At 44.2% G+C, this 26,209-nt stretch overlaps 1 protein-coding gene across 1 annotated transcript in view; it reads left to right on the top strand.

Moving 5' to 3' along the window:
• Positions 1 to 26,209, top strand: part of LOC135220984 (uncharacterized) — a 106,382-nt gene that overhangs the window by 21,752 nt on the left and 58,421 nt on the right. Inside the window, 4 exon segments of the mRNA XM_064258687.1 lie at positions 8,659 to 8,873; positions 9,787 to 9,912; positions 10,155 to 10,272; positions 19,517 to 19,651. Coding sequence (XP_064114757.1) covers positions 8,659 to 8,873; positions 9,787 to 9,912; positions 10,155 to 10,272; positions 19,517 to 19,651 — 594 coding nt within the window.

The following is a 26,209-nucleotide window of genomic DNA, read 5'->3' as shown; positions in this document are numbered from 1 at the left end:
TAGAATCATTCCAACTATTCCTCAGATCTTCCCTGCCGCCGCTATCGGTGACATCGTTGGAACTTCGCTCGCTTAGCCCATGTTTTTTGCAGTTGATTTGGTGAAGTACACTTGGGCTTTGGCTTTCGCTTGATTTGGATTCTTGATTTGGATTTTTCTTGACTTATTTGGTTTTGACCCTTGCTTGTTTGATCTCTCTTTTGATAATTCCCAACATGACTGACTCTGCATCGAGTGTGAGAATGTGTGTGAGAGGTTGCAAGACTCGGCTTGCTAAATCCTCTATAGACCCTCATTCTATTTGTAGTAAATGTAGAGGTAAAATTTGTGAGTTGGGTGATAGGTGTAATGACTGTATGGACTTGCCTGAGACTGAATGGATTGAGTATTACCGCTATGTGCGGAAATTAGAGAAGGATAGAATGAGAGTGAAGAGTACTATGTCTCGCTCCTCCAAGGATAGTCAAGGTATAGACAGTTCTCTATCTCTCAATGAACCTTTTGATCCTTCGTATGTAGTAGCAGTACCAGATCCAACTACGGAAACAGGTAAGAGTCCAGCATTAAAGGACATGATGACAGCCATTCAAGCCCTTGGACAACAGGTAGAATCCCTTGCAGAGGTTAGGGAGAAATTGTGGTCTGATGTGAGAGATCTGAAAGTGGCTAGTGATATAAAAAGTGCAAGTGCAGTGGATGGTGCGCCTGCTCGGACCTGTCGTGCTCCTAGTCCTAGACCGCTTCCAAGCTCACCAACCCCTGTGAGAAGGAATGTCGACCGACGAAGGGAGGTGAGAGGTTTTAGCTCCCAAGCGGCCGTCCCCTCGATCGTACGTGTAGACGAATCCCAGGACGCTCACCCTCGCCATTGGAAAGGCGAGGTTAAAGTGTTTTCTTTAACCTCGGGTCTGGCGTCAGGCTGCGAAATCTAGACCCCTGAAAGACAACATCCAGTAGAGCAGGACGCCAAGCGTCAAGAACTGCCAGGATGTAGTCATTGGAGCAGCACGGAGCGCTTCCCTTCCAGCTCTGATATTTGCTCTCCTACCAAGCCAAGACGCAAGATGTCGCACAGGCGGCCGTCGTCTTTGGTAGGAGGCAAGGAAATATCGGAGCGGGGGAGGCCTTCGGTGCTGGCAGCAACTCCGGAACGTTTCTCTTTCGACTCCGATACTTGCTCTCCTACCAAACTAAGACACAAGATGTCGCACAGGCGGCCGTCGTCTTTGGAAGGAGGAAAGGAAGTATTGGACGGAGGGAGGCCTTCGGTGTGTGCTGCGACTCCTAAACGCTTCCATTTCGACTCCGGTGCTTGCTCCCCTACCAAGCTAAGACGCAAGATGTCGCACAGGCGGCTGTCGTCTTTGGTAGGAGGACAGGAAGTATCGGACGATTGGATGCCTTCAGTTCATGCTCCAGCTCCTCCTGCGGATTGGCGTTCGTCTTCAGGATGTTCGTCTTTCGCCGAACGTGATGAAGAGAGAAAGATTGAAGTTGCGGCTTCCCCAGTCTGTCCCCAGCAGCAAGAAGCTCCGCAGTTTCCTTACTGCAAGATTTGCTGTAAAAGCTCTCCTCTTTAATGCAGGCTTATCAGCCTACTACAAACAAAGAGGACGCCAAGCGAAGCATTCGTCATAAGCTTGGACGAAAAGCTGGACGCCAGGACGACATGCCTCTAAAAGCTGGATGCCAGGAAGACGACAGACGTCAATATTCTGAACAACAGGACGCCGAGCGTCAAGAGCCTGGACGCCAGGATGCCAGACGTCGACACCAGGACGCCAAGCGTCAAGATTCTGGACGCCAGGCGTCAAGTTTCTGGATGCCAGGACGCCGAGCGTCCAGAGGCTGGACGCCAGGACGCCAAGCGTCCAGAGGCTGGACGCCAGGACGCCAGTCGTCAAGAGACTGGACACCAAGACGCCAGGCATCAAGAAGCTGGGCGCCAAGACACCGAGCGTCGAAAGGCTGGACGCCAGGACGCCGAGCGTCAAGAAGCTGGATGCCAGGAGGCCAGGCATCAAGAGGCTGGACGCCAAGATGCCGAACGTCAAATACTTGATCAGCATGACGCCGAATGTCAAGAAGTTCGACACCAGGAGGCCGAGCGTCATGATTCTCGACGCCAGGACACTTGCAGGCGACAAGAATTTTCTTCGGAAACACCGACGAAGCATGACATGGCGACGTTGGTTATGGGTCGATCGGAAGAGGGGAAGGATGACTCCCCCCCTTCTCCTTTTGGTCCGATGGAAGACTTTTCCGCCGAAGAAAACCAAAGAGATTTACAGCCTTCGTCGGACTTGAAAAGACTAATGAAAGTTTTCACGGAACTTTTTCCGGAAAACTTTGTTCCAGCTGCCCCTCGTTCCCCACCTTCAGAGTTCACTCTAGGGAAGACATCTAAGAAGTCCGACTTCACAAAGATGGTGTTGACACGCTCTTCGAAGAGAGCCTTGAAGATTATGAAGGAATGGATGGACACGAAGAGAGACCAAGGAAAGACGCTTTCTCATTTCCTCTGGCCAGATTAGCGTCCAGATCTAGCATCTGGTATGATACTGGAGAAGCTCTCGGTCTGGGAGTTCCCGCTTCTTCTCATGGGGACTTCTCCAGTCTTGTGGACGCTTCTCGTCGGATGGCCATGGGAAAGACGAAGGTTTTTTGGTCTTCCTCTGAGATGGACCACCTCCTCAAAGGAATTTTTAGAGCCTTCGAGGTGTTTAATTTCCTATACTGGACTCTTGGATCTTTGGGGAAGAAATTAGAAGCCTCCAAGTCTACCGACATGGAAGAACTGGTTCATCTGATGTTGTGCATAGACAAAGCTCTTTGAGACGGGTCTAACGAACTAGCTGCTCTTTTCTCAGCGGGAATCTTGAAGAAAAGGGCTCAATTGTGTTCTTTCCTTTCGAATGGGGTCACACCCATTCAGAAAGCGGAATTACTTTTTGCCCTCCTTTCCACTCATCTTTTCCCTCAAGAATTGGTAAAGGAAGTCTCCTCTGCTTTAACTCAAAAGGCAACTCAAGATCTTATGACAAAGGCAGCAAGGAAAGTCTTACCATCAAGTTTCAGTGCTCAGAAACTCTAGGAATCTAAACCTCTACCTTGAGTTTCTCGGCCCTTTCGAGGTAGATCCCTCAGTAGAGGGAGCACAAGACCGGTGTCAAGAAATTCTAAGAAAAGAGGCTTCAGACAAGGGCGAAACAAAGTCTGACAACAATCCTCTTCAGACAGCAGTAGGAGCCAGACTTTCCAACTTCTGGCAAGCATGGGAGGAAAGAGGAGCAGATCCTTGGTCAATTCAGCTTCTCAAGGAGGGATACAAAATCCCCTTCTTGAAAAAACCCCCCTTAGCAGAAAAACCGATCGATCTGTCAGCGAGATACAGAGAGGAAACCAAGATCCAAGCAATACAGCAAGAGGTTTCTATGTTGCTTCAGAAGGAAGCAATAGAAAGAGTTCAGAATCTGGAGTCTCTAGGGTTTTACAACCGCTTATTCCTGGTTCCCAAGAGTTCAGGGGGATGGAGGCCAATACTGGACGTGAGTGCCCTGAACGTTTTCGTGAAGAAAACAAAATTCACGATGGAGACAACGAAATCAGTTTTAGCCGCAGTCAGACAAGGCGACTGGATGGTTTTGTCAGATCTTCAGGATGCTTACTTTCACGTCCCTATCCACCCAAACTCCAAGAAGTAACTACTGTTCGTTTACAAGGAAGAAATGTACCAATTTCGAGCTCTTTGCTTCGGCTTAAACACCGCTCCTCAAATATTCTCGAGGCTGATGAGCAACATAGCAGGAATGCTACTCAAAAATCGTATCAGGGCCTCTCTGTATCTGGACGACTGGCTCCTCAGAGCCCACTCCTACACCTGCTGTCTGGAGAACCTTCACAAGACGATTCGGTTATCAGAAGACCTAGGCCTTCTGATGAACCGTCAAAAATCTCAACTGATCCCATCCCAAGAAATCTTGTATCTGGGTATGAGGATTCAGAGTCGGGTTTTTTGGGCTTTTCCGTCCAAATTGAGAACGAGACAAGCCTTGGAAAAGTTGCAAAACTTCCTAAGGAAACAGATGTGCTCCGCGAGGGAATGGATGAGTCTGCTGGGGACCCTTTCCTCGCTAGAACAGTTTGTCTCCTTAGGAAGACTGAACCTTCGCCCTCTTCAATTCCACCTCAATCGGCATTGGGACAAGAGGAAGACACTAGAGACAAAGTGTATTCCCGTTTCGGACTCTATGAAAGACTGTCTACGGTAGTGGAACGACCCTGTCAAGCTCCAGGAAGGCCTTTCCCTAAAACAGAGGAACCCAGACCTAGTGTTGTTTTCCGACGCCTCGGACTCGGGATGGGGAGCAACACTGGGAAAGTTGGAGGTCTCGGGCTCCTGGAACAGAGAACAGGAGAACTTCCATATCAATCAGAAAGAACTGACTGCAGTTTTTCTGGCTCTCAAGGAGTTCGGAAGTGCAGTGCACAACAAAGTGGTGCAGGTCAACTCCGACAACACGACGGCGTTGGCCTACATCAAATCAACAAACAAGGCGGAACCCACTCCGAGTCCCTCTACAAGACGTCAAAAGAGCTTCTTCTCTGGACGAAACAGAAAAGCATGACTTTAGTGACACGCTTCATTCAAGGGGAGAAGAATGTAAGGGCAGACATCCTGAGCAGGAAACATCAAGTCTTGGCGACAGAGTGGACTCTCCATCAGGAGGTCTGCAAGAACCTGTGGCGAACCTGGGGTCACCCATGCATAGACCTCTTCGCCACAGCACAAACGAAGAGGATGGAGACTTACTGCTCTCCAATCCCAGATCCCGAGGCAACCCACATAGATGCATTCCTCATGAATTGGGATCATCTAGACGTGTACGCCTTCCCGCCATTCAAAGTGGTACACAAACTGATGCAAAAGTTCATGTCTCACGAAGGCACCAGGATGACTCTAGTGGTTCCGTTCTGGCCGACAAGAGAATGGTTCACAGAGGTACTGGATTGGATGGTGGACACCCCCAGAAGCCTTCCTTTTAAGAGTAGATCTACTCAAACAACCCCACTTGGAAAGATATCACCAAAACCTCCAAGCCCTTCAACTAACTGCCTTCAGACTATCGAAAAACTCACAAGAGCTAGAGGATTTTCGAAGGAGGCAGCTAGAGCCATCGTAAGAGCAAGGAGGTCTTCCACCATTAAGGTATACCAATCCAAGTGGGAGACTTTTAGAGGATTGTGCAGGGACAACTCCGTTTTCTTTTCCAGTACCTCTGTGACTCAGATAGCAGATATTCTGCTATACCTTAAGAAGAAGCGTAACTTTTCAGCTTCTACCATTAAGGGTTATAGAAGAATGCTAATGCTAGCAGCGGTCTTCAGGCATAGGAACCTGAATCTATTGGATAATAAGGATCTACAAGACCTTCTTAGATCCTTCGAGACGACTAAAGAGAAACTACAATCTTCACCAGCTTGGAATTTGAATGTAGTTCTGAAGTTTCTCATGAGTGATAGGTTCGAGCCTTTACAGGAAACATCCTTTAAGGACCTCACCATGAAAACTCTCTTCTTGATTAGTCTAGCAACAGCAAAAAGAGTCTGTGAAATCCATGCCTTTAGCAAAGCTGTAGGTTTCAGACAGGGCAAGGCTATCTGCTCTCTACAGCTAGGATTTCAGGCGAAGAACGAACGCCCTTCTCAGCCCTGGCCCAAATCGTTTGAGATTCCAAACCTGTTGGATCTCACAGGTGAGGAAGCAAAAAGAGTTCTTTGTCCGGTAAGGGCCCTGAGGCATTACCTGGAAAGAACGGAGAAATTACGTGGCAATTCAGAGGGGCTTTGGTGCTCTGTCAAAAAGCCCTCTCTGCTAATGTCAAAGAATGCTTTATCCCTTTTTATAAGGCAATTAATTATTGAAGCTCATTCAGCATTTAATGAAGCGGATCTCAAGCTACTAAAGTTAAAACTCACGAGGTTAGGGCCGTAGCAACCTCGGTAGCTTTTAAACAAAATAGATCCCTTCAGAATATCCTGTACGCAACCTTCTGGAGAAGCAAGTCAGTATTTGCGTCGCACTACCTTACACAAGTGCAGACTGTATGAAGACTGCTACACACTGGGTCCGTTTGTAGCAGCTCATTCAGTAATAGGAGAAGGGACTTCTCCTTAAAAAACCCCATATACCAATACTCTTTTCTTACCTTGGGACTATTGAAATTTTTATGGTTGTTTGTGGAGACTGGACACAGTCTTCCACAATCATTGATCCTTAGTCAGGTGGTCAACTTGTTCCTTGGCAGCGCCCGGAACAAGGGTATTGTAGGGAGTCTAGTCACATAGAGGTTTGACCGGTTGACAGTCTCCAAGAGGTCTTCAGCCCCCTGGGTGGATCGCTGGATCTCGTAAGAAAAGCAGACATAATGAGGCAGGATATCATTAAAGTCAGCTTCCTTAACAGGTACGAACCTGTAAGTTTTTTATTTAACTCTTATGTCAATTCCAATGATGATAGCTGTCTCTGACCCTCCACCAAAGGTGTCAATCAGCTATATATATAACTACCAGGTGAGTTAGATGTTTGAAAATGTTATTTTCATGAAAAAATAAATTTTTGAACATACTCACCTGTTAGTTATATATAATTTAATTCCCACCCTCCTCCCCTCTAGAGACTATGGGCATGGAAGATCTGAGGAATAGTTGGAACGGTTCTACGTACCTGGGTAGAGGGCGCACAGGTGGTGCACCTGACTACCCAATCGGTGATTGCCGCGAGTTTTGAAATTCTGCAGTGACGTCGGGGATGTAAGCTATATATATAACTACCAGGTGAGTATGTTAAAAAATTTATTTTATCATGAAAATAACATTTTGATTGTTGTATCCAATTACAGTACATATTACTAATTATTATTGTGACTGTATTACAGAATAGAAACATTGTCATATACATCAATTGTGTTTGATATTGTTTACATTCTCAAAATATCGGCTGATTTGAGTACTATCGATGTTTTCATTGCCATTATTTGTTAGAAGAGATATAATTTGGAGATACCTTTTATCGTAAATTAACAAAGTTTGGATGAAAACGTGCACATATTACGTTGTCGTATAAGCATCAGGAGCGATACACTGATAGATATCCACTTGCAAAAGTTGAATAATAGTTGTATCGAGAATAATGATCATTTTAATAAAACTTGTTTTATTGTAATCATATTGCATGTATTATCATTTTACAATATATGAACAGAGCAATAATGATGAGCCATTTGCATTCTGGTTTTGTTTACATCTAAAAATAATCGGCTGATCACACTGCTGATATCATCACTCTCTTTAGTTGCCGAATGAAACTTAATTCAGAAATACATTCCTTTTGTAAATTATCAAAGCTGGATTAATAATGCTGATTCAATATCAAGTTTTTCATATGCAGTGGTCCCCCTGTATTCGTGGGTGATGCGTACCAGACCCCCCTGCGAATAGTTAGAACCTGCGAATAGTTGGTACCCCTATAAGAATGCTTAAAACCTATTTTGTTTGTTAAAACTCAAGAAAAAAACTCACAAAAAATTTGTATACCTGGTTTTTTTAATAGTTTTATTACAAAAAAGTGCATTTTATGATGAAATTGATAAAAAAACCCCCAGAAATTTGTGGATATTTCTCATAGACATATACTGTTAGTAGGCAAATTGACTGCGAGTAGTGCCGGGAAATGTTCCAGAGAGAAATCCGCGAATGCGTAAGTCCGTGAATCTGGAGAACGCGAATATGGGGGGTCCACTGTATACATCGCCTAAAAGGGAAACCATTGTTTTGTTTAAGTTTCATCGCCATTCTCGGACAACCACTAATAATGATACAATAATGAACGACAATTATTGATACAATTATTGTTCATATGACTGAATTGTTCCAAACAGTTAAAAACAGCTTTGAGTGCTGCCTCACTTGATGTTCTCTGCATTTTTGTTATAAAAGCTTGGGGGAAAGTGAAAACAGTCATAAAATAATTTAAACAATGCCATGGATGGTACCGAAGAGGATTTGTATGATATTGACGATGAAGCTGAAGATGACTCCCCAGAACCAGACTAGAATTATGATGGCACGTGACCAATCTTGTGATATGTATGGGAAACTTTTAATGTAAAATGAATATTATGTTATCCTAAAAGTTGTTATTACCATAATTACACCACCATTAAAATTTCTAAAAGATTACCAAAAGATAAAGGTTGCTGTGAGCACACCAGTGCAACTGTAACTCAAGTGTTTACATTTTCTCAGCTGGGATTGCAAAGATAAAAGTTTGTTTCACTCATTTAGAATTATTCCTGAAATAGGTTATTTGTTGAAGAGATGCCAATAATATATAAGGTAAAAATAGTTTTATTACCTTTATTACCAGTTTATTTCATAAAGTGAATCTTCATGCATATTGGTGGCTAGGCCATAGCACCGAGGCTGAGGCTAGCCTACCGATACACATCTTATATTTCAAGGTTTGATTTTTAGAATTGTGGTATAAGACAACCCCCAATATTTAGGGGTGAATTTTAGGATTTACAGGTCGGCTTATACATGGAAATATATGATACTTAATTGTCAGAATCAACAACTTACTAAATCTCTTCACAGTACTGAGGTGTTTACTGCAGACAAAGTGGTTGAGTATGTTTGGCCTTTGGAGGGATGTGGTGAGCACTACTTTATCCAGGAGCAGATTTCACAGTATTTGGGCATCATGTCATTTAAACGCAAGTATCCAGATTTACGCCGCCGCCCACTGGAGATGCAGGAACGAGATTACTTGAAAGACAAAGGCCTTGTGTCAGAAATGGCTTGTGATCTAGGTATGTAAAAGGTTTGCGTCCTTTATTTTTACTTGTATAAGACTGAATTTTGGAATAAAAATTTATTGAAAATAATGTCTCAAATGTAAGGATAATCGTGGTGTTGGAGGCGATGATGAGGAATATGTTATTATTTTTATCTAAAGTGTTTTTGTAGATCGGAAAGCTTACTCCTGATTTTAGGTTAGCTATCAAGTGTTGTGGCAAGCTGCCAGCAGTTTGCAGATTTTGGGAATATCTGTTAGCCTTGCTTTAGTAAATATCAGAGTTTTATTATTGCTCCACTTTTTTCCATTATTTAAGTATGATTGCATATATGCATATTCTCCCCCAACCTCAAGGTTGTTAAAATGAGTTACTGTAGTGCTAGTAGTTAAGGTAGGTCTTTTTAGAGAGGCTTTATTAGACTACAGTACACTGCCATTATACTTGCCCCAACTTTAAATTGTTTACCCAACTGTATTTTGTTATAAATTTTAGTACTTATTGTAAAAGATTCTTTTTGCATTATTATTTTTTTTTCCCTAAGTTTTGTTTTCAGATCTCTATTATGTGTAATGCTTATGGCCTACTGACCAACCTTTCAGTGTAACCTAGTAATAACAATAACATGAAGTGTAGTATAATTACAGACAAAAGATTTACCAGCAAACAAATTTTTGATCAATGAGATATTTTTATAAACAATTAGTCACCACTTTTCCATTAGATCCACTAGACTCAGTCAACAAATAGCAGTTTAAAATTTCTTCCAAAAGATGTGAGCTTGTACACACTTGAAATATCTAAATCTATCCATATACTACCCCAGAATATCATAACATGCAGTAGAACATAGAAGACCAAAGGGTTGACTCTGTAGTATACATTACTGGTCCATTTTGATTTTATTACCCTGCAAATATCTTAACAGGCCTCACTGCTGTAAGAAGCGAAGATGTGTTGGATGTTATGCTGAGTGATTTTCCTTCAAAATTTGAAGAATTACAGCGTCTGCTGCGTGAGCGAAAGGAAAATGAGATGAAAGAGCGAGGAAAAGGTTAGTTATATGTAAAATTGAGAATAGTAGAAATTAATTTAAGGTAAAGAATGAAGGAGAAAATAAGTTATAGTAGCATGTGAATGCTTTTACTTTTCAGAATACTTTACAATGATAAAAAGTTGACAGTAATGCTAACAAAGTACAGCACTTTGCCTAGATGTTCTTAGTTTTTTAATACATATGTATTGGTTAGTTACTTATTATTGGAATTATATGGGAATTTAAATCCTCTTTTGCAGTGAATTACTCAATGGCTAATCTGGATAAATCTAAAATGCAAGAATATCTGGTGAAGGCTGCAGAAGATTCAGCAAGGTGGAATGTAGCTTTTAATAGAGAGAAAAGAGAGGAACGAAGGTATGTAGTTGATGATGATGATGATGACAGTGTTAGGAATACTGTATTTTAAAGATTGTGTGTGTGTGTAATTAATACAGTAAATATTAATTTCAGTGTGAAGTTCGATTGTCATATCAGTTGTTCCAATATAGAACAAATTTAATAATCTTGGTCTCTTGCATTTTATGGTAAATGTGTATATGGTATGTAAATTAGTATTATTATTAGATATGTATTGTATAACTTCCTTATCTGTCATGACCAATAGTATATATATATGATGGTTCTATACTATACTCATATATATGAAGGGGCTGCTAACAACTAAGGACTGCTACCTGCATTTACACATGTGTAGGACTATAATGAAGCAAAATGAAAGATTGTAAAAGAACTGTGAATATATACATGCACATCATGTACTTTGTGGTGTCTTTCTTTGTTTCTACTTGTACTTTTTTCACTCTGTACCTCAAATAATTTCTGTAAAGAAGTTATAAAAAGACATTCAATGCAGGTAATGGATAAAACCACATACAATGCATGCACTATAGTAGATTCACATCAACCGTGCATTTGATGTCTAGGCCCGTCCCTTACGACTCTCCTGATTGGCTGTTGATAAGTCAGTTGCAGAGCTAGAAACTCAGTCTCTCAAGAGAGTTCTCATAGGCAGGATGTATGTTCCTTCCACCTCTCCTGAGGGATACGTCTTTCAAAAGTGTCCCTCAGGAGAGGTAGAAGGAACATACATCCTGCGTATGTGAACTCTCGAGAGAGACTGAGAGTTTCCAGTCCTGTGATTGGCTTATCAACAGCCAATCAGGAGCGTCCTAATGGATTGGCCTAGACATCAAATGCATGGTTGATGTGAATCTACTACAGCAGGGTTCAGTATACTTGAATAATAAGGGATTTTGACGAAGGAAAAATCTATTTCTGGGTGATTGGCTCGTGTCGCCCTATGAAAGTATCCTTAATATCATTCTTTCTAGGTAAAATTAGCCTAAAATTACAGGAGAAAAACAAAATTAAGAAAATGTCAGTAAAACTGACTCGCTCACTCTTAAAAAGAAGTGTCGGTATGATATAGGGGCGAGTGTGGAACACTACCACGAGACAAACACCAATTAGAACTTCCCTATCAGAATCCCCCAACCCCCCAAGAGAGAGCTGATACCAACGGGCGATGCAGCCTCTACTACTACTACTAGAGGACGCCACGGACAGCAGCGCCCCTAGCGGTCATCCTTAATTAAAACAGTAAATACATCTTGTCCTGCAAGGGGGGGAAAACAAACCAAACCATAAAAAGGGGGGGTTTCATAGGGCGACACGAGCCAATCACCCAGAAATAGATTTTTCCTTCGTCAAAATCCCTTTTCTGGCTCAGCTCGTGTCGGCCTATGAAAGAGTACCAGAAACAGACAAGATGGAAGGAAACAATGAAAAACAGTTTAAAATGATGGATATAATATAAGTAAATCAAATACAGCATACAAATTAAGCACTTAAACTAACTTATTATAACAGTAAAATAATAGAATGTTAGTAAACTTAAAGTACTTAAATGGTAAATAAATAAAATTACAGAGATGCATGTAAAATAAGGCAAATTTGGGATTTACTTAATTAGAATACATAATTACAAAATATATACATACATGTGTCCTACCCTAGCATAAAAATAAGGGTAGGTACACTGAAATCCATCATTAATACAATTATTTCCAAACCTATATACAAACACATTGTGACTGAAGTTCATCACAAACACAAAATGGTGAATATACAAACATATTGTGTCCTACCCTAGCATAAAAATAAGGGTAGGTACACTGAAGTACATATCAGTACAAAAGTGGTTGTCCCTAGCAAAAAAATAAGGGACAATCCACTATATGTACAACGGCTAAGGCTATGATGTTGAGTAGCCTGACGATAGGTTGAGGCATGTTGGTTGAAGTAGGTAGAAAGGAGACCTGGATCAATACTACAATTACTAAACAGTATCAGGGGAAACTATGTTTCCCGCTGCTACTGCTGAAAACTTTAAAGATTCCAAGGACTTTAAATAATGCCGTTTTAAAGACTGTCGGGGATTTCCATCCAGTATACTTCCTAAGATCCTCAAGTTCATATGTTGGAAATAATTAATTGAGGTGCTACTCCCCTGATATCATGTGCTTTTGGGAATGACTCAGGGTTGGCTTGTTTAATGAAGTAAAGGATTTGCTGTCTAATGCCTTTAACTGATAAAGTACCACTTTTTCTCTCATAAAGAGAGCACCTGAGGATCTAGAGAAAGTAACGAGAAACGAAAGGCTCTCCAAGAGTTGATACTGGGGCGAGAGAGAAGGATCCTGTGGAAGTGGGATAACCTTCCAAGGAGCCCACCTTGCAAGAGGATCTTCATTTTTGGCTAAAAAGCTACGATCCGGAGCAACGTAGAACTTCTCCTGATGGGAGGAATTCCACATGACCCGCATCCCTGGATAGAGCCGACAGTTCTGAAATTCTAGCTCCTGAGGCTAGGCTTAATAAGGAATAATGTCTTCCTCAGGAGCATAATGAACGTACAAGATGAGTTGTCAGTATCTGAAGCTAGTTTGAGGACATCATTTAAGAACCATGAAACTGTAGTAGGCCTCTGAGAAGGTCTAAGTCTAGCACAGGCTTTAGGGATAGATGTGAAATAGATTCAGTCAAATCTATCTGAAAACCTACTTGAAAGATTTTCTTCAAAGCCGATTTGTGGAGTGGTAATCGTGCTAGCTGCTAAACCTTTTTCAAAACAAGGATCTGGAAACAAAAAGGGATATAGCCAAATTAACTGTCATGGTTGTGGTGTTCGATTCTCTCAAGAAAGATGCTAATTTTTTAACAGCTGAGTCATATTGTCTAATGGTTGATCTCTCTTATCTGATTCTAGGAAGAGAATGTTCTGTGGATCAATGTCAGCATCTTTATTAGCCGCAAACTTCATGAAGTCCATAAAGTTAGGGTCTGGAGAGTTCTTGAGGAAGCGAACACAGTCCTCATTTGTACTGATTGTGACAGTTTGGGATTGGGGATCCGTTGAGGTCGGAGACCCAATTCCAAAAGAAGAGGATACCAGTTGCTCTTGGGCCAATCCGGTGCAATCAGAGCTACTATCCCTTTGAAAGACCTTAGTTTGTCTAGGACTTTCAAGAAAGAAGATTCACTGGAGGAAAAATATAAATCCTCCTCCACTGATTCCAATCTAACGACAGGGCGTCCATGGCATAAGCCAGAGGGTCCAGGTTGGGGGCCACATAGCAAGGGAGCTTGTGGTTCGCTTGTGAAGGCTAAGAGGCCGAAGAGATTCCACTTGGAGACCTGGGACTCTCCGGCTTACCCACTGGAATGACCCGACGTCCAGAGACCACTCTGATTCCAGAGGAAACTGACCGGGACAGGGCGTCTGCTATCACATTTCTTACTCCTGCCAGGTGAGTGGCAGACAGATGCCATTTGTGTTTGTTTGCTAATGCAAAGATGGCTATCATGACATGGTTCACATGCTTGGATTTGGACCCTCCTCTGTTGATGCAATGAACTACCACTGCACTGTCCAAAACTAGCCTTAGATGAGACTTCTTCGGGGGAAGCAGTCTCTTCAGAGTAAAGAAATACTGCCATTGCTTCCAACACGTTTATGTGGAGCTGGCGAAATTGAACTGACCAAGTCCCCTGAACCTGTTTGAACTGAGAGTATCCCCCCCACCCGGACAGGGAAGCATCCGTGTGAATGGTTAACACTGGGAGGGGATATTGAAGGGGTTACCATTCTTGGCTAAGTTCTTTTACTTTTTGACCAAGGCCGTAGTTGGTTTGCGGGGAGGATCTTTGGATTGGAACCTTACTGGACAAACTTGACTCGATAGTTTGGAGTTTGCTCTTGACCCGCCAAATTCAGATAATCTTTCAGCCTTGCTTTCCAGAAGGATATCTGTTACCGAAGCAAACTGAAGAGACCCTAGGATTCTCTCCTGTTTCTTCTTGATGTCTGTTTGCATTTGAGGAATTGCCTGACAGATTTTGCTATTTCCTTCCGTTTGGCCACTGGAATTGATAGATTGTGGGAAGACAAATCCCATTGGATTCCTAGCCACTGAAAATGAGATTCCGGAGTAAGTCTGGATTTCGTTTTGTTTATCTGGACCCCAGATGTTCCAGAAAGTGAACTACCTTTTTTGGTAGCTTCGAGACATTCCTCGACTGTTGGTGCCCAGATCAACCAATCGTCGAGGGTATGCCGCTACCATGATTCCCTGAGCTCTCAATTGTTGTACAACCACTTCTGCTATCTTTGTGAATACCCTGGGGGGCTACATTCAGACCGAAGGGCATCACTTTGAATGAGAATGTCTGATTTCCTAGCCTGAATCCTAGGAATGGGCGGAAGTGCCTGGCTATAGGGATATGATAGTATGCGTCTGTAAGATCGATGGAGCATGTGACGGCTCCACGCGGAAGTAGGGTCCTTACTTGCGAGAGGGTAAGCATCTTGAACTTGTCGCAGCGAATGAAAGAGTTTAGCTTTGACAAGTCTAAGATTACCCTTCTTTTTGTTGAGCCCATTTCTTTGGCACGCTGAATAAGCGCCCTTGAAATTTTAGATGTTTGACTCTCGCAATAGCTCCTTTCTGAAGGAGTTCTTCCGCGTAATCTATCAATTCCTTGACGGTACCTGATGAAATGATTTGATTGGAGGGGGATCTTTGATCCAACTCCAGCCTAATCCGTTTGGACACTATGCTCTGTGCCCAATTGCTGAACCCCACCTGTGGCGGAAGAGGAACAGACCTCCCTCCTACCTGGGGAGCCTCATGCTGATGGGCGGGTTGGCCACCACGCCCTCCTCTGAACTGCCTACTCCTCGTGCCCCTTCCTGCGCCACGCTGATGAAAGTAACCTCTCGCCCTACCCCTCGGTTGAGAGTAGCCTTGAGCCTCATAAGCAGGGTTAAAGGCCGGCGAGATAGCGTAGGAAGTAGATGGTTTGAGATTGCTGGGGCACCAGGAGGAAAGGTTGGTTCTGTTTTAGATGTGGAAGGTTGTCCCTGTTGGGTAACTGGGACTGCCTGCACAAACTGCTGCTGATGTTGAAGTTTTTTATAAGGCTGGAACCTCTTACCAGCCTTCTTTGGTTTCTTGCCAGCAGTGGGAACGGATTCCTGTTTCCTCTTAGAGGAAATACCCCACCTAGCTCTAAGGCTCTGGTGAGTCTAGCAGCTTCGTGGTGGACCTCGTTCACTGCGGACTCTGGGAAGAGATCCTCTCCCCACATGCTCGCAGCCAAGAGTCTATTAGGCTCATGCCTGATTGTGCACTCTTGAAGGACATGCTTCCGGCAGTTCCTCCTGGCCTGGAAGAAGTCAAAAGCGTCTGACAGAAACCGTCTGAAACTGAGATTTCGCCAGAATCTTGAACAGCGGTTCCGTAGCGTAGGAAAGAGCAGCCATTTCCGTAACGATGAGAGAGTTGAGGGACCTGCCAAACCTAGTTCGCGCATCGAACTCTGCCTGGATTAGGAATCCGGCAGCCTAGGTAATTTCTCACCGAACTGGTCCATGGCGCAGTCCGGCTTGAGTTTACCCAGCGTGAATGTAGCTGGCAGGTTTTTCCCACAACTCTCCGAAGGCGGGGAAGAGTGGAGAAGTAGACTCCGACTCCTCAACTGTGAATGGGGCTCATCCTTGAGGACTGCCTGAAGAGCCTTCTCCACCAATTTCGTGGCGAACGGAAGAGAGACCTCCTCTTCCGTCGCGAAAATAGTGAAGGGACTCTTGTAGGCCTGGAGTTTAGTGTTAGTACACTCCCAGTCCTCAAGGCAGTGAACCCATTCTCGCTGGGCGTGATCTCTACTGTAGAGAACTGACTCCTTCGAGATCTTGTCCTCTCTCGTGAGAGCCGTTGGCGTCAGCCTAGCATACCCGATGAAAGGCTGCGTCAGACCCGGAGGGTAGAACTCGAAGTCCTCAATCCTTCGAGTACCAACTCCGGGATCGAAATCATCCCGTCCTTAAAAGGAGCGTAGGCCGCTACTCTCCATGGATTCTCCATAGAGAAAGCTGGCTAAGGAGTCGTAAGGCGGTAAGTTGGAGAATCCCCGTGCTAGATGCATGGGGAGACTGGGGAGGAGCCTGAGTTAAGCCCAGCCACTCGGTCCCTCATTCTCTCTCCATTCTATTAGAGAGGTCCTGGATAGACTGTCAGTTTGAGACAGACTGTTCGATAATTGCGCGAACATCTGCTCAAAACGTGTTCCCAATGCTGAAAGGAAAATTTGGGAACCTACCAGCACCCCTACCTGTTCCATCACCCCTGGTGAGACAGAAGAGGGAACGCAGGTGCTGGTGCTTGCCACCCCTGCCGGCATAGCCGGAGAGGAGGCAGCGGAGGCGGGAGAAGGCAGTGACTCGGTGGTAGCGCGAGCCTTCTCCTTCGAAGCCTTGCTTCTGGAGCTCTTCGACTGGGAAGAGCTCGGCTTTGCCTTCACCGCATCGGCATATGAAGTCGACGACTTCCTGGCCGAGAAGACGAAGACGACTTTCTAGAAGTCGACTTAGATAAGGTCTTCGGTTCTCTCTTTCCCTTCTCCTTAGGAGGTACAGAGAGCGGCGGGAGGGCGGCTAGGGATCTCGGATCCCGCAAAGCCTTGGAAAGAGGCGGAAGAAGAAGGGACAGGAGAAGATCCAGGAGCGCCCAAGGAAAGACCTTGGGCGCCCGACAAACCTACCTCAACCAACAAATCCTCGCTAACTACCGCCATTGGCTCAAGGTTCAGGTCCAGGGCAGCGACGTCCGGAACCGACTCCTGGGAGGCATACGACCCCAAACGATTGCTGGAGGTCTTGCTGGATGGAGGCTATCAATGGGGCAGCGGACAAGGGATCGACGTAGCCCGTCGACTTGCCCGCGGGGAAAGATCTGGGATGGCCAGCTTCCTATCTAAAATGTAGGGCTGGCCCTTGGCGGCGTTTTTCCAAAGCCAAAAGCCGCCCACCCACGCCTTTCAGGGTGGCGAGGGCGACTTCCCTCACACCGCTAGCCTGAAAGAAAGGTGAGATTAGCTACCAATTGTGGGACAGGGTTAACAAACTTACGACTAGAAGTTGTTAGTAAAATCATAAGTAAGCCTATAATGGACATAACCCCATCTCCCAGCTGACCGACCAGGTCGTAGCATATAGCGCAGGCTCGGGTGCCAGACGATCGTCTCATTGTACGACGTGGCACACGGGGCGTGAGACCTGCACTCGTCATGTCACAGGGGTCGTAGAGCGTCGCATTACAGGCTGGGACCTTGGCAGTTTGGTAGCCTGTAAGTGAAAAAAGTACATGAGTACGAGAGTAAACACTTACAGCCTAACATATGCTCCGCTGGTGCCGGAGCGATAAAGTTAGATAAAACCAGAGCCCCGCTAAAATACGTGTGGTAACCAGGTTGGAAGATAGGCTATGGCTCCGCCAATGGCGGAGGCACAAGAATCAACCAACTAGGAGTGGTGGTAATGGAAACCACGACGGACAATGGCGGGGATGGTTGATAAAAATATATAACTAACACACAATATCATTTGTAAAATATCTTATAATTAGGGTATATATCCTTAAAATAACAAAATTAAAACAACTTCTCTCCGCCCGTCTACTAGAAGAGTGCGTAGTAAGGGTAAGCTCCCTTCCGGTAGCGGGGGAGAGATATAAGGATATAGTAGGCAAGCAACCGACCACTCATAGCGCCCACCCTGCCCGCTAGCGGAGCCAACATCCTATCCTATAACCAAAGGTGGGGCCCCGGCTGCGACGGAAGGCTCCTTACGTATCTGGAGGGAGGTGGCTGAGCAATGGGGGGGAGAGGAAGGTCCCGGCGAAACACGGCGGGAGCGAGAGAAAAGGGGGGGATGGGATGGCCTACTCCTCCCCGCCTCACCAACTACCCGCGGATGGAGACCCGGTACCTCATAGTGGTCGCCATATACCCCCTGCTGGGGGGACCCCCCGGTCACCTCCGAGAGTGTGAGAGAAGGCGATGAGGTTGTTATAACAACCAAGGGGTCCCCAGCCCCTCCCTACATCAGAGAGGGAGGGAAGGGGCAGGGTAAGGTGCTATAGGACACGTGACCGCAAGTGGCCTAGGCCGCGAGCAACACAACCGTGGTAGGGCCACGTGAACCAAGCTGTACCAATATGTGGAACAAGCACCTAGGCTAGCCTAACACCCTAAATAATAAAAATACATCGAAAGGGGGAAGAGACACTTTAGTAAAAGAGAAAGAAGCCCAGGAGGAGGCAGACTGTTCCGAGAAACAGGAGCCTACTCGGAGCCAGCGATAGCGCCGATGTAGAGCAAGAGCCGGGATGCTGGGCTGAAAAATAATAATAATAGCCCTAAATACCAAGCTAAGAGAATGGTAGGAGGGCTGAACTAGCTAAAACCTCGATGTAAACAATGAATGTGATAAGGTAAGCCATAAGCATAAGAAGTCCCAGTATGGAGGACCGGGAATTCTTACGAGGCGGCATGGGCCGCCACGAGACAACCGGGGAACCGTATAGACCTATAAAAAAGGAAAATACTGGTACCCGGAAGACAAAAAATACGGTAAAATGTTACTTATGAGTTACTTAACTTAGCCGTGGCAATTGCAGAGCGTTCCATGATGAAGGTGCGGATAAATCGCAAGAAAAGCACAAGCACAAGAAAATGGCGACTTGTCCCGCTGGTGCTAAAAATTAAGGATGAACCGCTAGGGGCGCTGCTGTCCGTGGCGTCCTCTAGTAGTAGTAGTAGAGGCTGGCTGCATCGCCCGTTGGTCTATCAGCTCTCTCTTGGGGGGATTCTGATAGGGAAGTTCTAATTGGTGTTTGTCTCGTGGTAGTGTTCCACACTCGCCCCTATATCATACCGACACTTCTTTTTAAGAGTGAGCGAGTCAGTTTTACTGACATTTTCTTAATTTTGTTTTTCTCTGGTAATTTTAGGCTAATTTTACCTAGAAAGAATGATATTAAGGATACTTTCATAGGCCGACACGAGCTGAGCCCAGAAATTTGAAACTAAGATCTGGTCGAAAGTCCAGGTTTACATGCATTATGTGGCTTTTCATTTTGGTGCTTATAGCTTTTTTTTCCCTATTAATTGCTTTATAATTTTGGTAAAATTATTTTCTACTTCATTAATTTTTCATTTAAATATCTCTTTTGCTTATTGTTTTTTTGTATTCTTACAGGTACAGCTTTGATCTGCAAACCTTTACCTTGCAGATGCCAGTTGGTCGTTATAAAAAACTGCCTCCAGAATATACCAAAATTGGGGCGTATCCTGTAGCAGTGCTACCTGGGCAATATACAGATTATTACAGAGAGTAAGTAAACTTCCTTAATGACTTGATTTTTGTAAATTTAGTGTTTATGTCTATAATGATATTTACAGTATTTTTTTGTCTCCAGAACAATAATTTTTGTATATTTAACTTAAGTAATTGCATAGCTACAGTTTCTAACTAGTACGGCAGCAAAAATTTGAAAACCACGATAGCCATTCTTTTGTTTTGGTGTAGGAACTAGCCCCACCCACTGTTGAGGGAGAGAGGAACAACTAGGCATAGGTCTGTCAATTTGTTTCTGCCGGTTGACGACAGTGGTTGTCGATCATCAACTTGATGATTTGGAATTCATTTGTTCCTTTACCAATTGTATTTACTGGTTGTACAGTGGTACTTTGACCTATGAGTGAATTAATGTAAGAGTTGATTTTTTGCTTTGTTACATCAGTAAAAAGTTGAAGTGAGAGCTCGAGATGCCACTGCCATACAGAAGGTGTAGTGACAAAAATTAAGATAAGCCAAAAAAAAAATGCCTAGTAATACTGTTGAATATTCACATGTACATAAGAGTTATGATATGGTTGGTGCTCAATATTATTTAGATCATTTGTACCTTTTAGAAATAAAGTGGGTATTCTGTAGAAATAAAGTGGGTATTCTGTAAAAATTCTGTGTCAGAACTTGAATTGGGGGAGCTGAAGATGTAAGCACAGTGGTGATGGGCAAACGATAAGGATGCTGTTTATTGCTGCCAGTAGGTTGGATTGAGATAGCTCATGAATCATTTGATGCCAACATGTTTTCATAGTTACCTTCAAGCCCATAGATTTCCAGAATCAGTAAATTTCCGGGTCAGTCCATTATGGAAGTCTATATTTGTGGGTTTGAGATTTTTAAGCTGTAATATTTGCACAAAAGAATACACATATATGCCCAAAAATTAATGAATGATTGGTTGCCTGATTGTAAACTAGTTAAAATGAAATATCAGACAGACAGTAAAAAGGAGTAAAGAATGCAGATATTTTTCTTACCAGCACTGAACCTTAGTACTAATCTTAGACTGTGGATAGTGATAAATGGCTCAGGCTGTCCTGAGTTTTTAAAACATACTGAATAGGATGTTCACATAAGTGACTTACCAAACAATTACAAAGCTATAAGCTTTCTTACCTGGCAGTCAAAAATTCTAATTATCTGGCAGTGGCGATGACGCTGCCATCGTTCGTGTCGATGATATAGGTCCCACCCACTTTCGGGAATACCAGATACTGTTGATCTAACTATTGTCAATTTGTTTTCTGCCAGCTGTGGAGTGCAATAAACTTTTTCAGAGCTTCATCTTGTGATTTTGTATCTTATTTGGTGAAGTACAATTTGGTGCTTTTTTTCTGGTTTAGCTGCTTCTGTAGCTTTCATTTAGCTAAATAAAGTTTAGCTTTAGGATGTTTGACTCTAGTTCGTCTTCAGTTAGGTTTTGCAGCGATGGCTGCAAAACTATGGCTAAGCTATGTTATGATCCACACTCCAATTGCATAAGGTGTTGGGGGTAAATATGCCATCGCTGCAAAACTAGGATGGCTAAGCTATGTTATGATCCGCACTCCAAGTGAGCAAAGTGTAGGGGACAAATATGTAGCAAAGATTTAACTTGCATTAAGTGTCAGGATTTAGATGAGCAAGGGTGGAAGATCTTTAAGTCTCATTTAGTAAAGATGGAAAAAGATAGGAAGAGGAAAACAGCTCTTAGAAGTGGGAGTAAGACTAGTGTAGAGACAACTCTTTTGCCTTTAGAGGCAAAGAAGCCTTCCTTATCTTCCCCCTTTTATCCAACATATTTTCAATTGATAGTCCTCCTGCTTCATTACCAATGACTCCAGTCCAGGTAATCCATGCTTCCAATCCTAACACCATTGCCAGCTTAGAGTCCAAAATGGACAAGAAGTTCAAAATTTTGGCTAAATCTGTTATGGATTTAGGTTGTCTTTTTGCGTATTTTTGGAAAAATTGAGTGTCTGTGAAAAGTTCAATGTTGTGGAAAAATCGAGTGTCAGTGAAAAGTTCAGTGTTGTGCCAAGTGTCAGTGTTGTGTCCGAGGAGGTGGTTGTCCGTCCCCCCATATCTCCTAGATGAAGGTCATTGTCTTGCTCCCCCGCACCCGGGAGAAGACATACTGTGGGTCGAAGGGAGACGGGGGGCGGTTTGCCCATGGGCAGTCGCCGATTCTGTCAAGCCTGTTGACTCATGGGTGTCGACTAAACGCCATTGGAAAGGCATAGATGCTAGTGAGGTAGTTTTCCTCTAAATTGGATGTGTCTACACTTGAGAAGAGGCGACAATTGCGGTATGCTACAGTGTCGCAACCTTTAAAAAGACATGCAGTGTTTGCGGAAACGACTCTGCCAGTGAAGAAGTCGAGGGGAGCCGTGGATTCCCTAACCCTCCTGCAGTTTTGCACCTGCACAGGCTTTTTGGGAATATCGTCAGTTGTCTCCAGAGAGTATGGTTCCGACTGGCGACAGTCTAACGAGCACTGTCATAATCTGAGCAGCACTCCAAGTTCTTGCGCTGTCGATTCCCCTCGTAACTCATTGAAAGGAGTTTCAACTCATTCGCCTCCCACAGCTGGTAGCTCTTTGCCTGCTTTTTGCTCGTCTTTTAAGAAGATCCGTTCAACTGCCACTGCTTCAGCATCTACTTCTGAGACTCCAAAGACCAGCGCTGTGGGAGATGAGTCGCCGTTTGGCCCTTTCAAGCATCAACTCCAAAAGCTTAGTGGGGTTCTTGAAGAAAGCGATGGCCCCTAGAGGAGAGGAAGATGGTGTGTTGTCAGTTCTTTTTGAGGAAGAAGAACAGGAGCAGGAGTCGAAGTCTTCTTCAGCTTACTCTAGTCCTTTGAAGTTTTTGCTCCCTACGTATCCTGACTTCTTTGAACCAGCATTGCCTTTGTCGCCACCTTCTATGTTCATGAGGGATAGGAAGGTAGTATCTTCAGGATTGCTGAAGTTAGTCCTTTCTCAGTTGGCCGAGAAAGTGTTCAAGGAGTTGAATGAGTGTCTAGCAAAGAAGCAGGAGTCAGGTAAAGCGTCATACGCCTGTCCCTCTTCTAAACTGCGGAGCAAGACTTATTATTTCTATGCAACCAGAGAAGTTCCTTCCATGTGAGTCTCTGCCTCCTCTCAAGGGGACTTCTCGGGTTTAGTGGACGATAACAGAAGATCGGCTTTTGCGGCTGTGAAAGTAATGTTCTCCTCCCCAACTTTGATCACTTGGTTCGGAACTTGTTCAAGTTGATCGAAGATTTTTTATTTTTTTATTTTTTTTTTTTTTTTTTTTATTTTTTTTTTTTTAAGATTAGACTATCACAGCATTAGCCAGGAAAATAGAGGAGTGTCAGTCTCTGGAAGAGGAGTTTTCTATGGACTGGCTCAGTATTTTGTCCTGTGCAGACAAAGCTGTGAGAGACAGATCAGGTGAACTAACCGGCCTCTTTACAATGAGAATACTTAAAAGAGGGAGCTGTGGTGCTCTTTTGTGTCCCAAGGAGTAACGACAAATCAGAAATCAGCGTTGATGTTTTCTCCCATTAGTAAGTCCCACCTGTTCCTAGAAAAGACTGTTCAACAGTATTGTCGGATCTAGAGAAGAAATCGACCAATGACCTTTTGTCTCAGTCAGCAAGATACCCAAAGATTCCACCCGCTACAGGAGCTGAAGCTTCTCCTCTTCAGAAGCACCCTTTTTGAGGGGGTAAAACTAGAATGCAGAATAGACTAAGGACTAGTTTGCAAGCAACAGCTAAGTCCACCAAGAAGTTCCCCTTTTAAGTCGACAGATAAGTAATCGGGAGGTCCTTCACACACTTGTAGGGGCGAGACCCCACTACTTCTGGGAGGAATGGAGTTGGAGAGGAGCAGAGCCGTGGGTAGTCCAAGTGTTTCGAGAAGGATATGCGGTCCCTTTTGTTCAAGATCTGCCACTGTCCAATGTGCCTGTCTGTTTGACAGGATACTCAAAGGGATCAGGGAGATTTTTGGCATCAGCCAAGGAAGTAGAAGTGCTTATCAGCAAGCAGGCCATAGAAGAGGTGACAGACAAGAACTCCCCAGGGTTTCACAACAGACTTTTCGTAGTCCCCAAGACATTGGGGGCTGGAGACCCATACTAGACGTAAGTGCCTTGAATTTGTATGTTCAAAAGATGAAATTTCGAATGGAAACCAGTCGGTCGGTGATGTCTACCCTCCAATCAGGCAACTGGATGGTGTCTCTCGACATGAAGGACGCCTATTTTCATGTCCCTCTTCATCAAGACTTGAAGAGATTATTAAGATTCGTATTCTCGCTTCTCTGGGAAAATGGCTACGCCTGATGGGGATCAATGCAGCCTTTTATTTGGATGACTGGCTCCTGAGATCCAAGTCCAGTCATCAGTGTGTGAAGGACTTAGAAAGGATATTAAATCTGACTTGACAATTGGGAATCCAAAAAAATCTTAAGAAGTCCAATCTCTGACTCAGAGGATTCCCTATTTAGGGATAGTTCTGGACTCTCCAGCTTTTCGGGCTTTTCTCTCCCCGAAGAGGATACAGTCGTGTTTAATAACAGTACAGTAATTTCTAGTTCACCCCTCATGCTCAGCTCTAGACTGGATAAGCCTCCTCAGAACTGTTGCATCAGTCGAGTTTCATAACCTTAGGCCATCTCAACATGAGATCTCTCCAATTCTTCCTAAAAGCAAATTGGAACCAGAAGACACAACCAGATGCATTAGTTTTTCCTTTAATGAAAGAGATCAAGTCAGATCTTCGTTGGTGGCTGTCAACAGAGAGACTTCAAGAGGGTCTTTCCCTAGTCACGTTGAACCCCGGCCTAGAGTTATTTTCAGATACATTGGACAAGGGATGGGGAACTCTGTTAGGAGACAGGAGAGCCTCAGGTTTTTGGACGAAGAAAGAGAAAACCCTACACATAAATGTGAAGGAGTTGAAGGCGATTCTTCTGGGTTTACATTTGTTCACTCCTCTTGCCACTGGAAGAAAGGTAGCAATTTACGCGGACCACACTATGGCGTTATCGTATGTCCGAAAAAAAGGAGGGACACTCTTTCTCAACAGAGTAGTGGAAGACCTCCTTCTCTAGGAGAACGAGCAAAAGATAATTCTTTTTCCGAGGTTCGTTCAAAGAAGAATGAACATCTTAGCAGATGAGCTGAGCCGCTCAAATCAGGTCCTGTCAACGGAATGGACTCTGAACGAGAGAGTTTGCTAAGATCTATGAAAATTTTTGGGGAAACCACCGGTAGATCTCTTCACCACCTCAAGGAGCAATCGTCTTCCGATGTTCTGTTCCCTGGTTCCAGACCTGCTAGCGTGGAGAACAGATGCAGTGCTTGTGGACTGGATGGCCCTTGATGTGTATGCATTTCCCCCTTTCAGTATGATAAGAGAAGTCAACAACAGTTACAGTCGCATTGGAATGTGTCGATGACTTGTGGCCCGTTCTGGCCCAGGAATGGTTCCCAGACCTACTCAAGCCCGTAGTGGACTTTCCCAGGCTCCTACCACAAGGTCCATGTCTTCTCAAGTAACCTCACTTTGACCGGTATCACCAAGGGTTGTCTGCTCGGGCCCTGACAGGATTCAGACTTGTCAGGAGCCTTGTCCGAAAAAAAGGAGGGACACTCTTTCTCAACAGAGTAGTGGAAGACCTCCTGTTCTAGGAGAACGAGCAAAAGATCATTCTTTTTCCGAGGTTTGTTCAAAGAAGAATGAACGTCTTAGCAGATGAGCTGAGCCGCTCAAATCAGGTCCTGTCAACGGAATGGACTCTGAACGAGAGAGTTTGCTAAGATCTATGAAAATTATTGGGGAAACCACCAGTAGATCTCTTCACCACCTCAAGGAACAATCGTCTTCCGATGTTCTGTTCCCCGGTTCCAGACCTGCTAGCGTGGAGAACAGATGCAGTGCTTGTGGACTGGATGGCCTTTGACGTGTATGCATTTCCCCCTTTCAGTATGATAAGAGAAGTCAACAACAGTTACAGTCGCATTGGAATGTGTTGATGACTCTTGTGGCCCGTTCTGGCCCAGGAATGGTTCCCAGACCTACTCAAGCCCGTAGTGGACTTTCCCAGGCTCCTACCACAAGGTCCATGTCTTCTCAAGTAACCTCACTTTGACCGGTATCACCAAGGGTTGTCTGCTCGGGCCCTGACAGGATTCAGACTTGTCAGGAGCCTTGTCAGAGTGAAAGGTCTTTTGCAGAGAGTGACAGAGGCTATTGCAAGTAGTAGAAGAAGCTCTCCTTCCATGCTCTGTCAGTCGAAGTGGAGAATTTATAGGATTTGGTGCAGACAACATCACATCTCTTCTTCTAAGGCCTCTATAACAGAAATCGCAGATTTCCTGTTATTTCTGAGGGACTCATGAAAGCTGTCCACCCCTACTATTAAAGGTTATAGGTCTATGCTTCTTCAGTTTTTTAATACAGAGGCCTCGACATCTCGAACAATCAGGATATCAGCGACATTATTATATCTTTTGATTCCTCAAAAGTAGTGAAGCCTGGGGAAGTGGATTAGAACCTGGATGTAG

Source organism: Macrobrachium nipponense, chromosome 2 (genome assembly GCF_015104395.2).
Source record: "Macrobrachium nipponense isolate FS-2020 chromosome 2, ASM1510439v2, whole genome shotgun sequence".
Classification (NCBI taxonomy): domain Eukaryota; kingdom Metazoa; phylum Arthropoda; class Malacostraca; order Decapoda; family Palaemonidae; genus Macrobrachium; species Macrobrachium nipponense.
The sequence above is the reverse complement of the archived record's forward strand: the minus strand, read 5'-3'. Positions and strand labels throughout refer to the sequence as shown.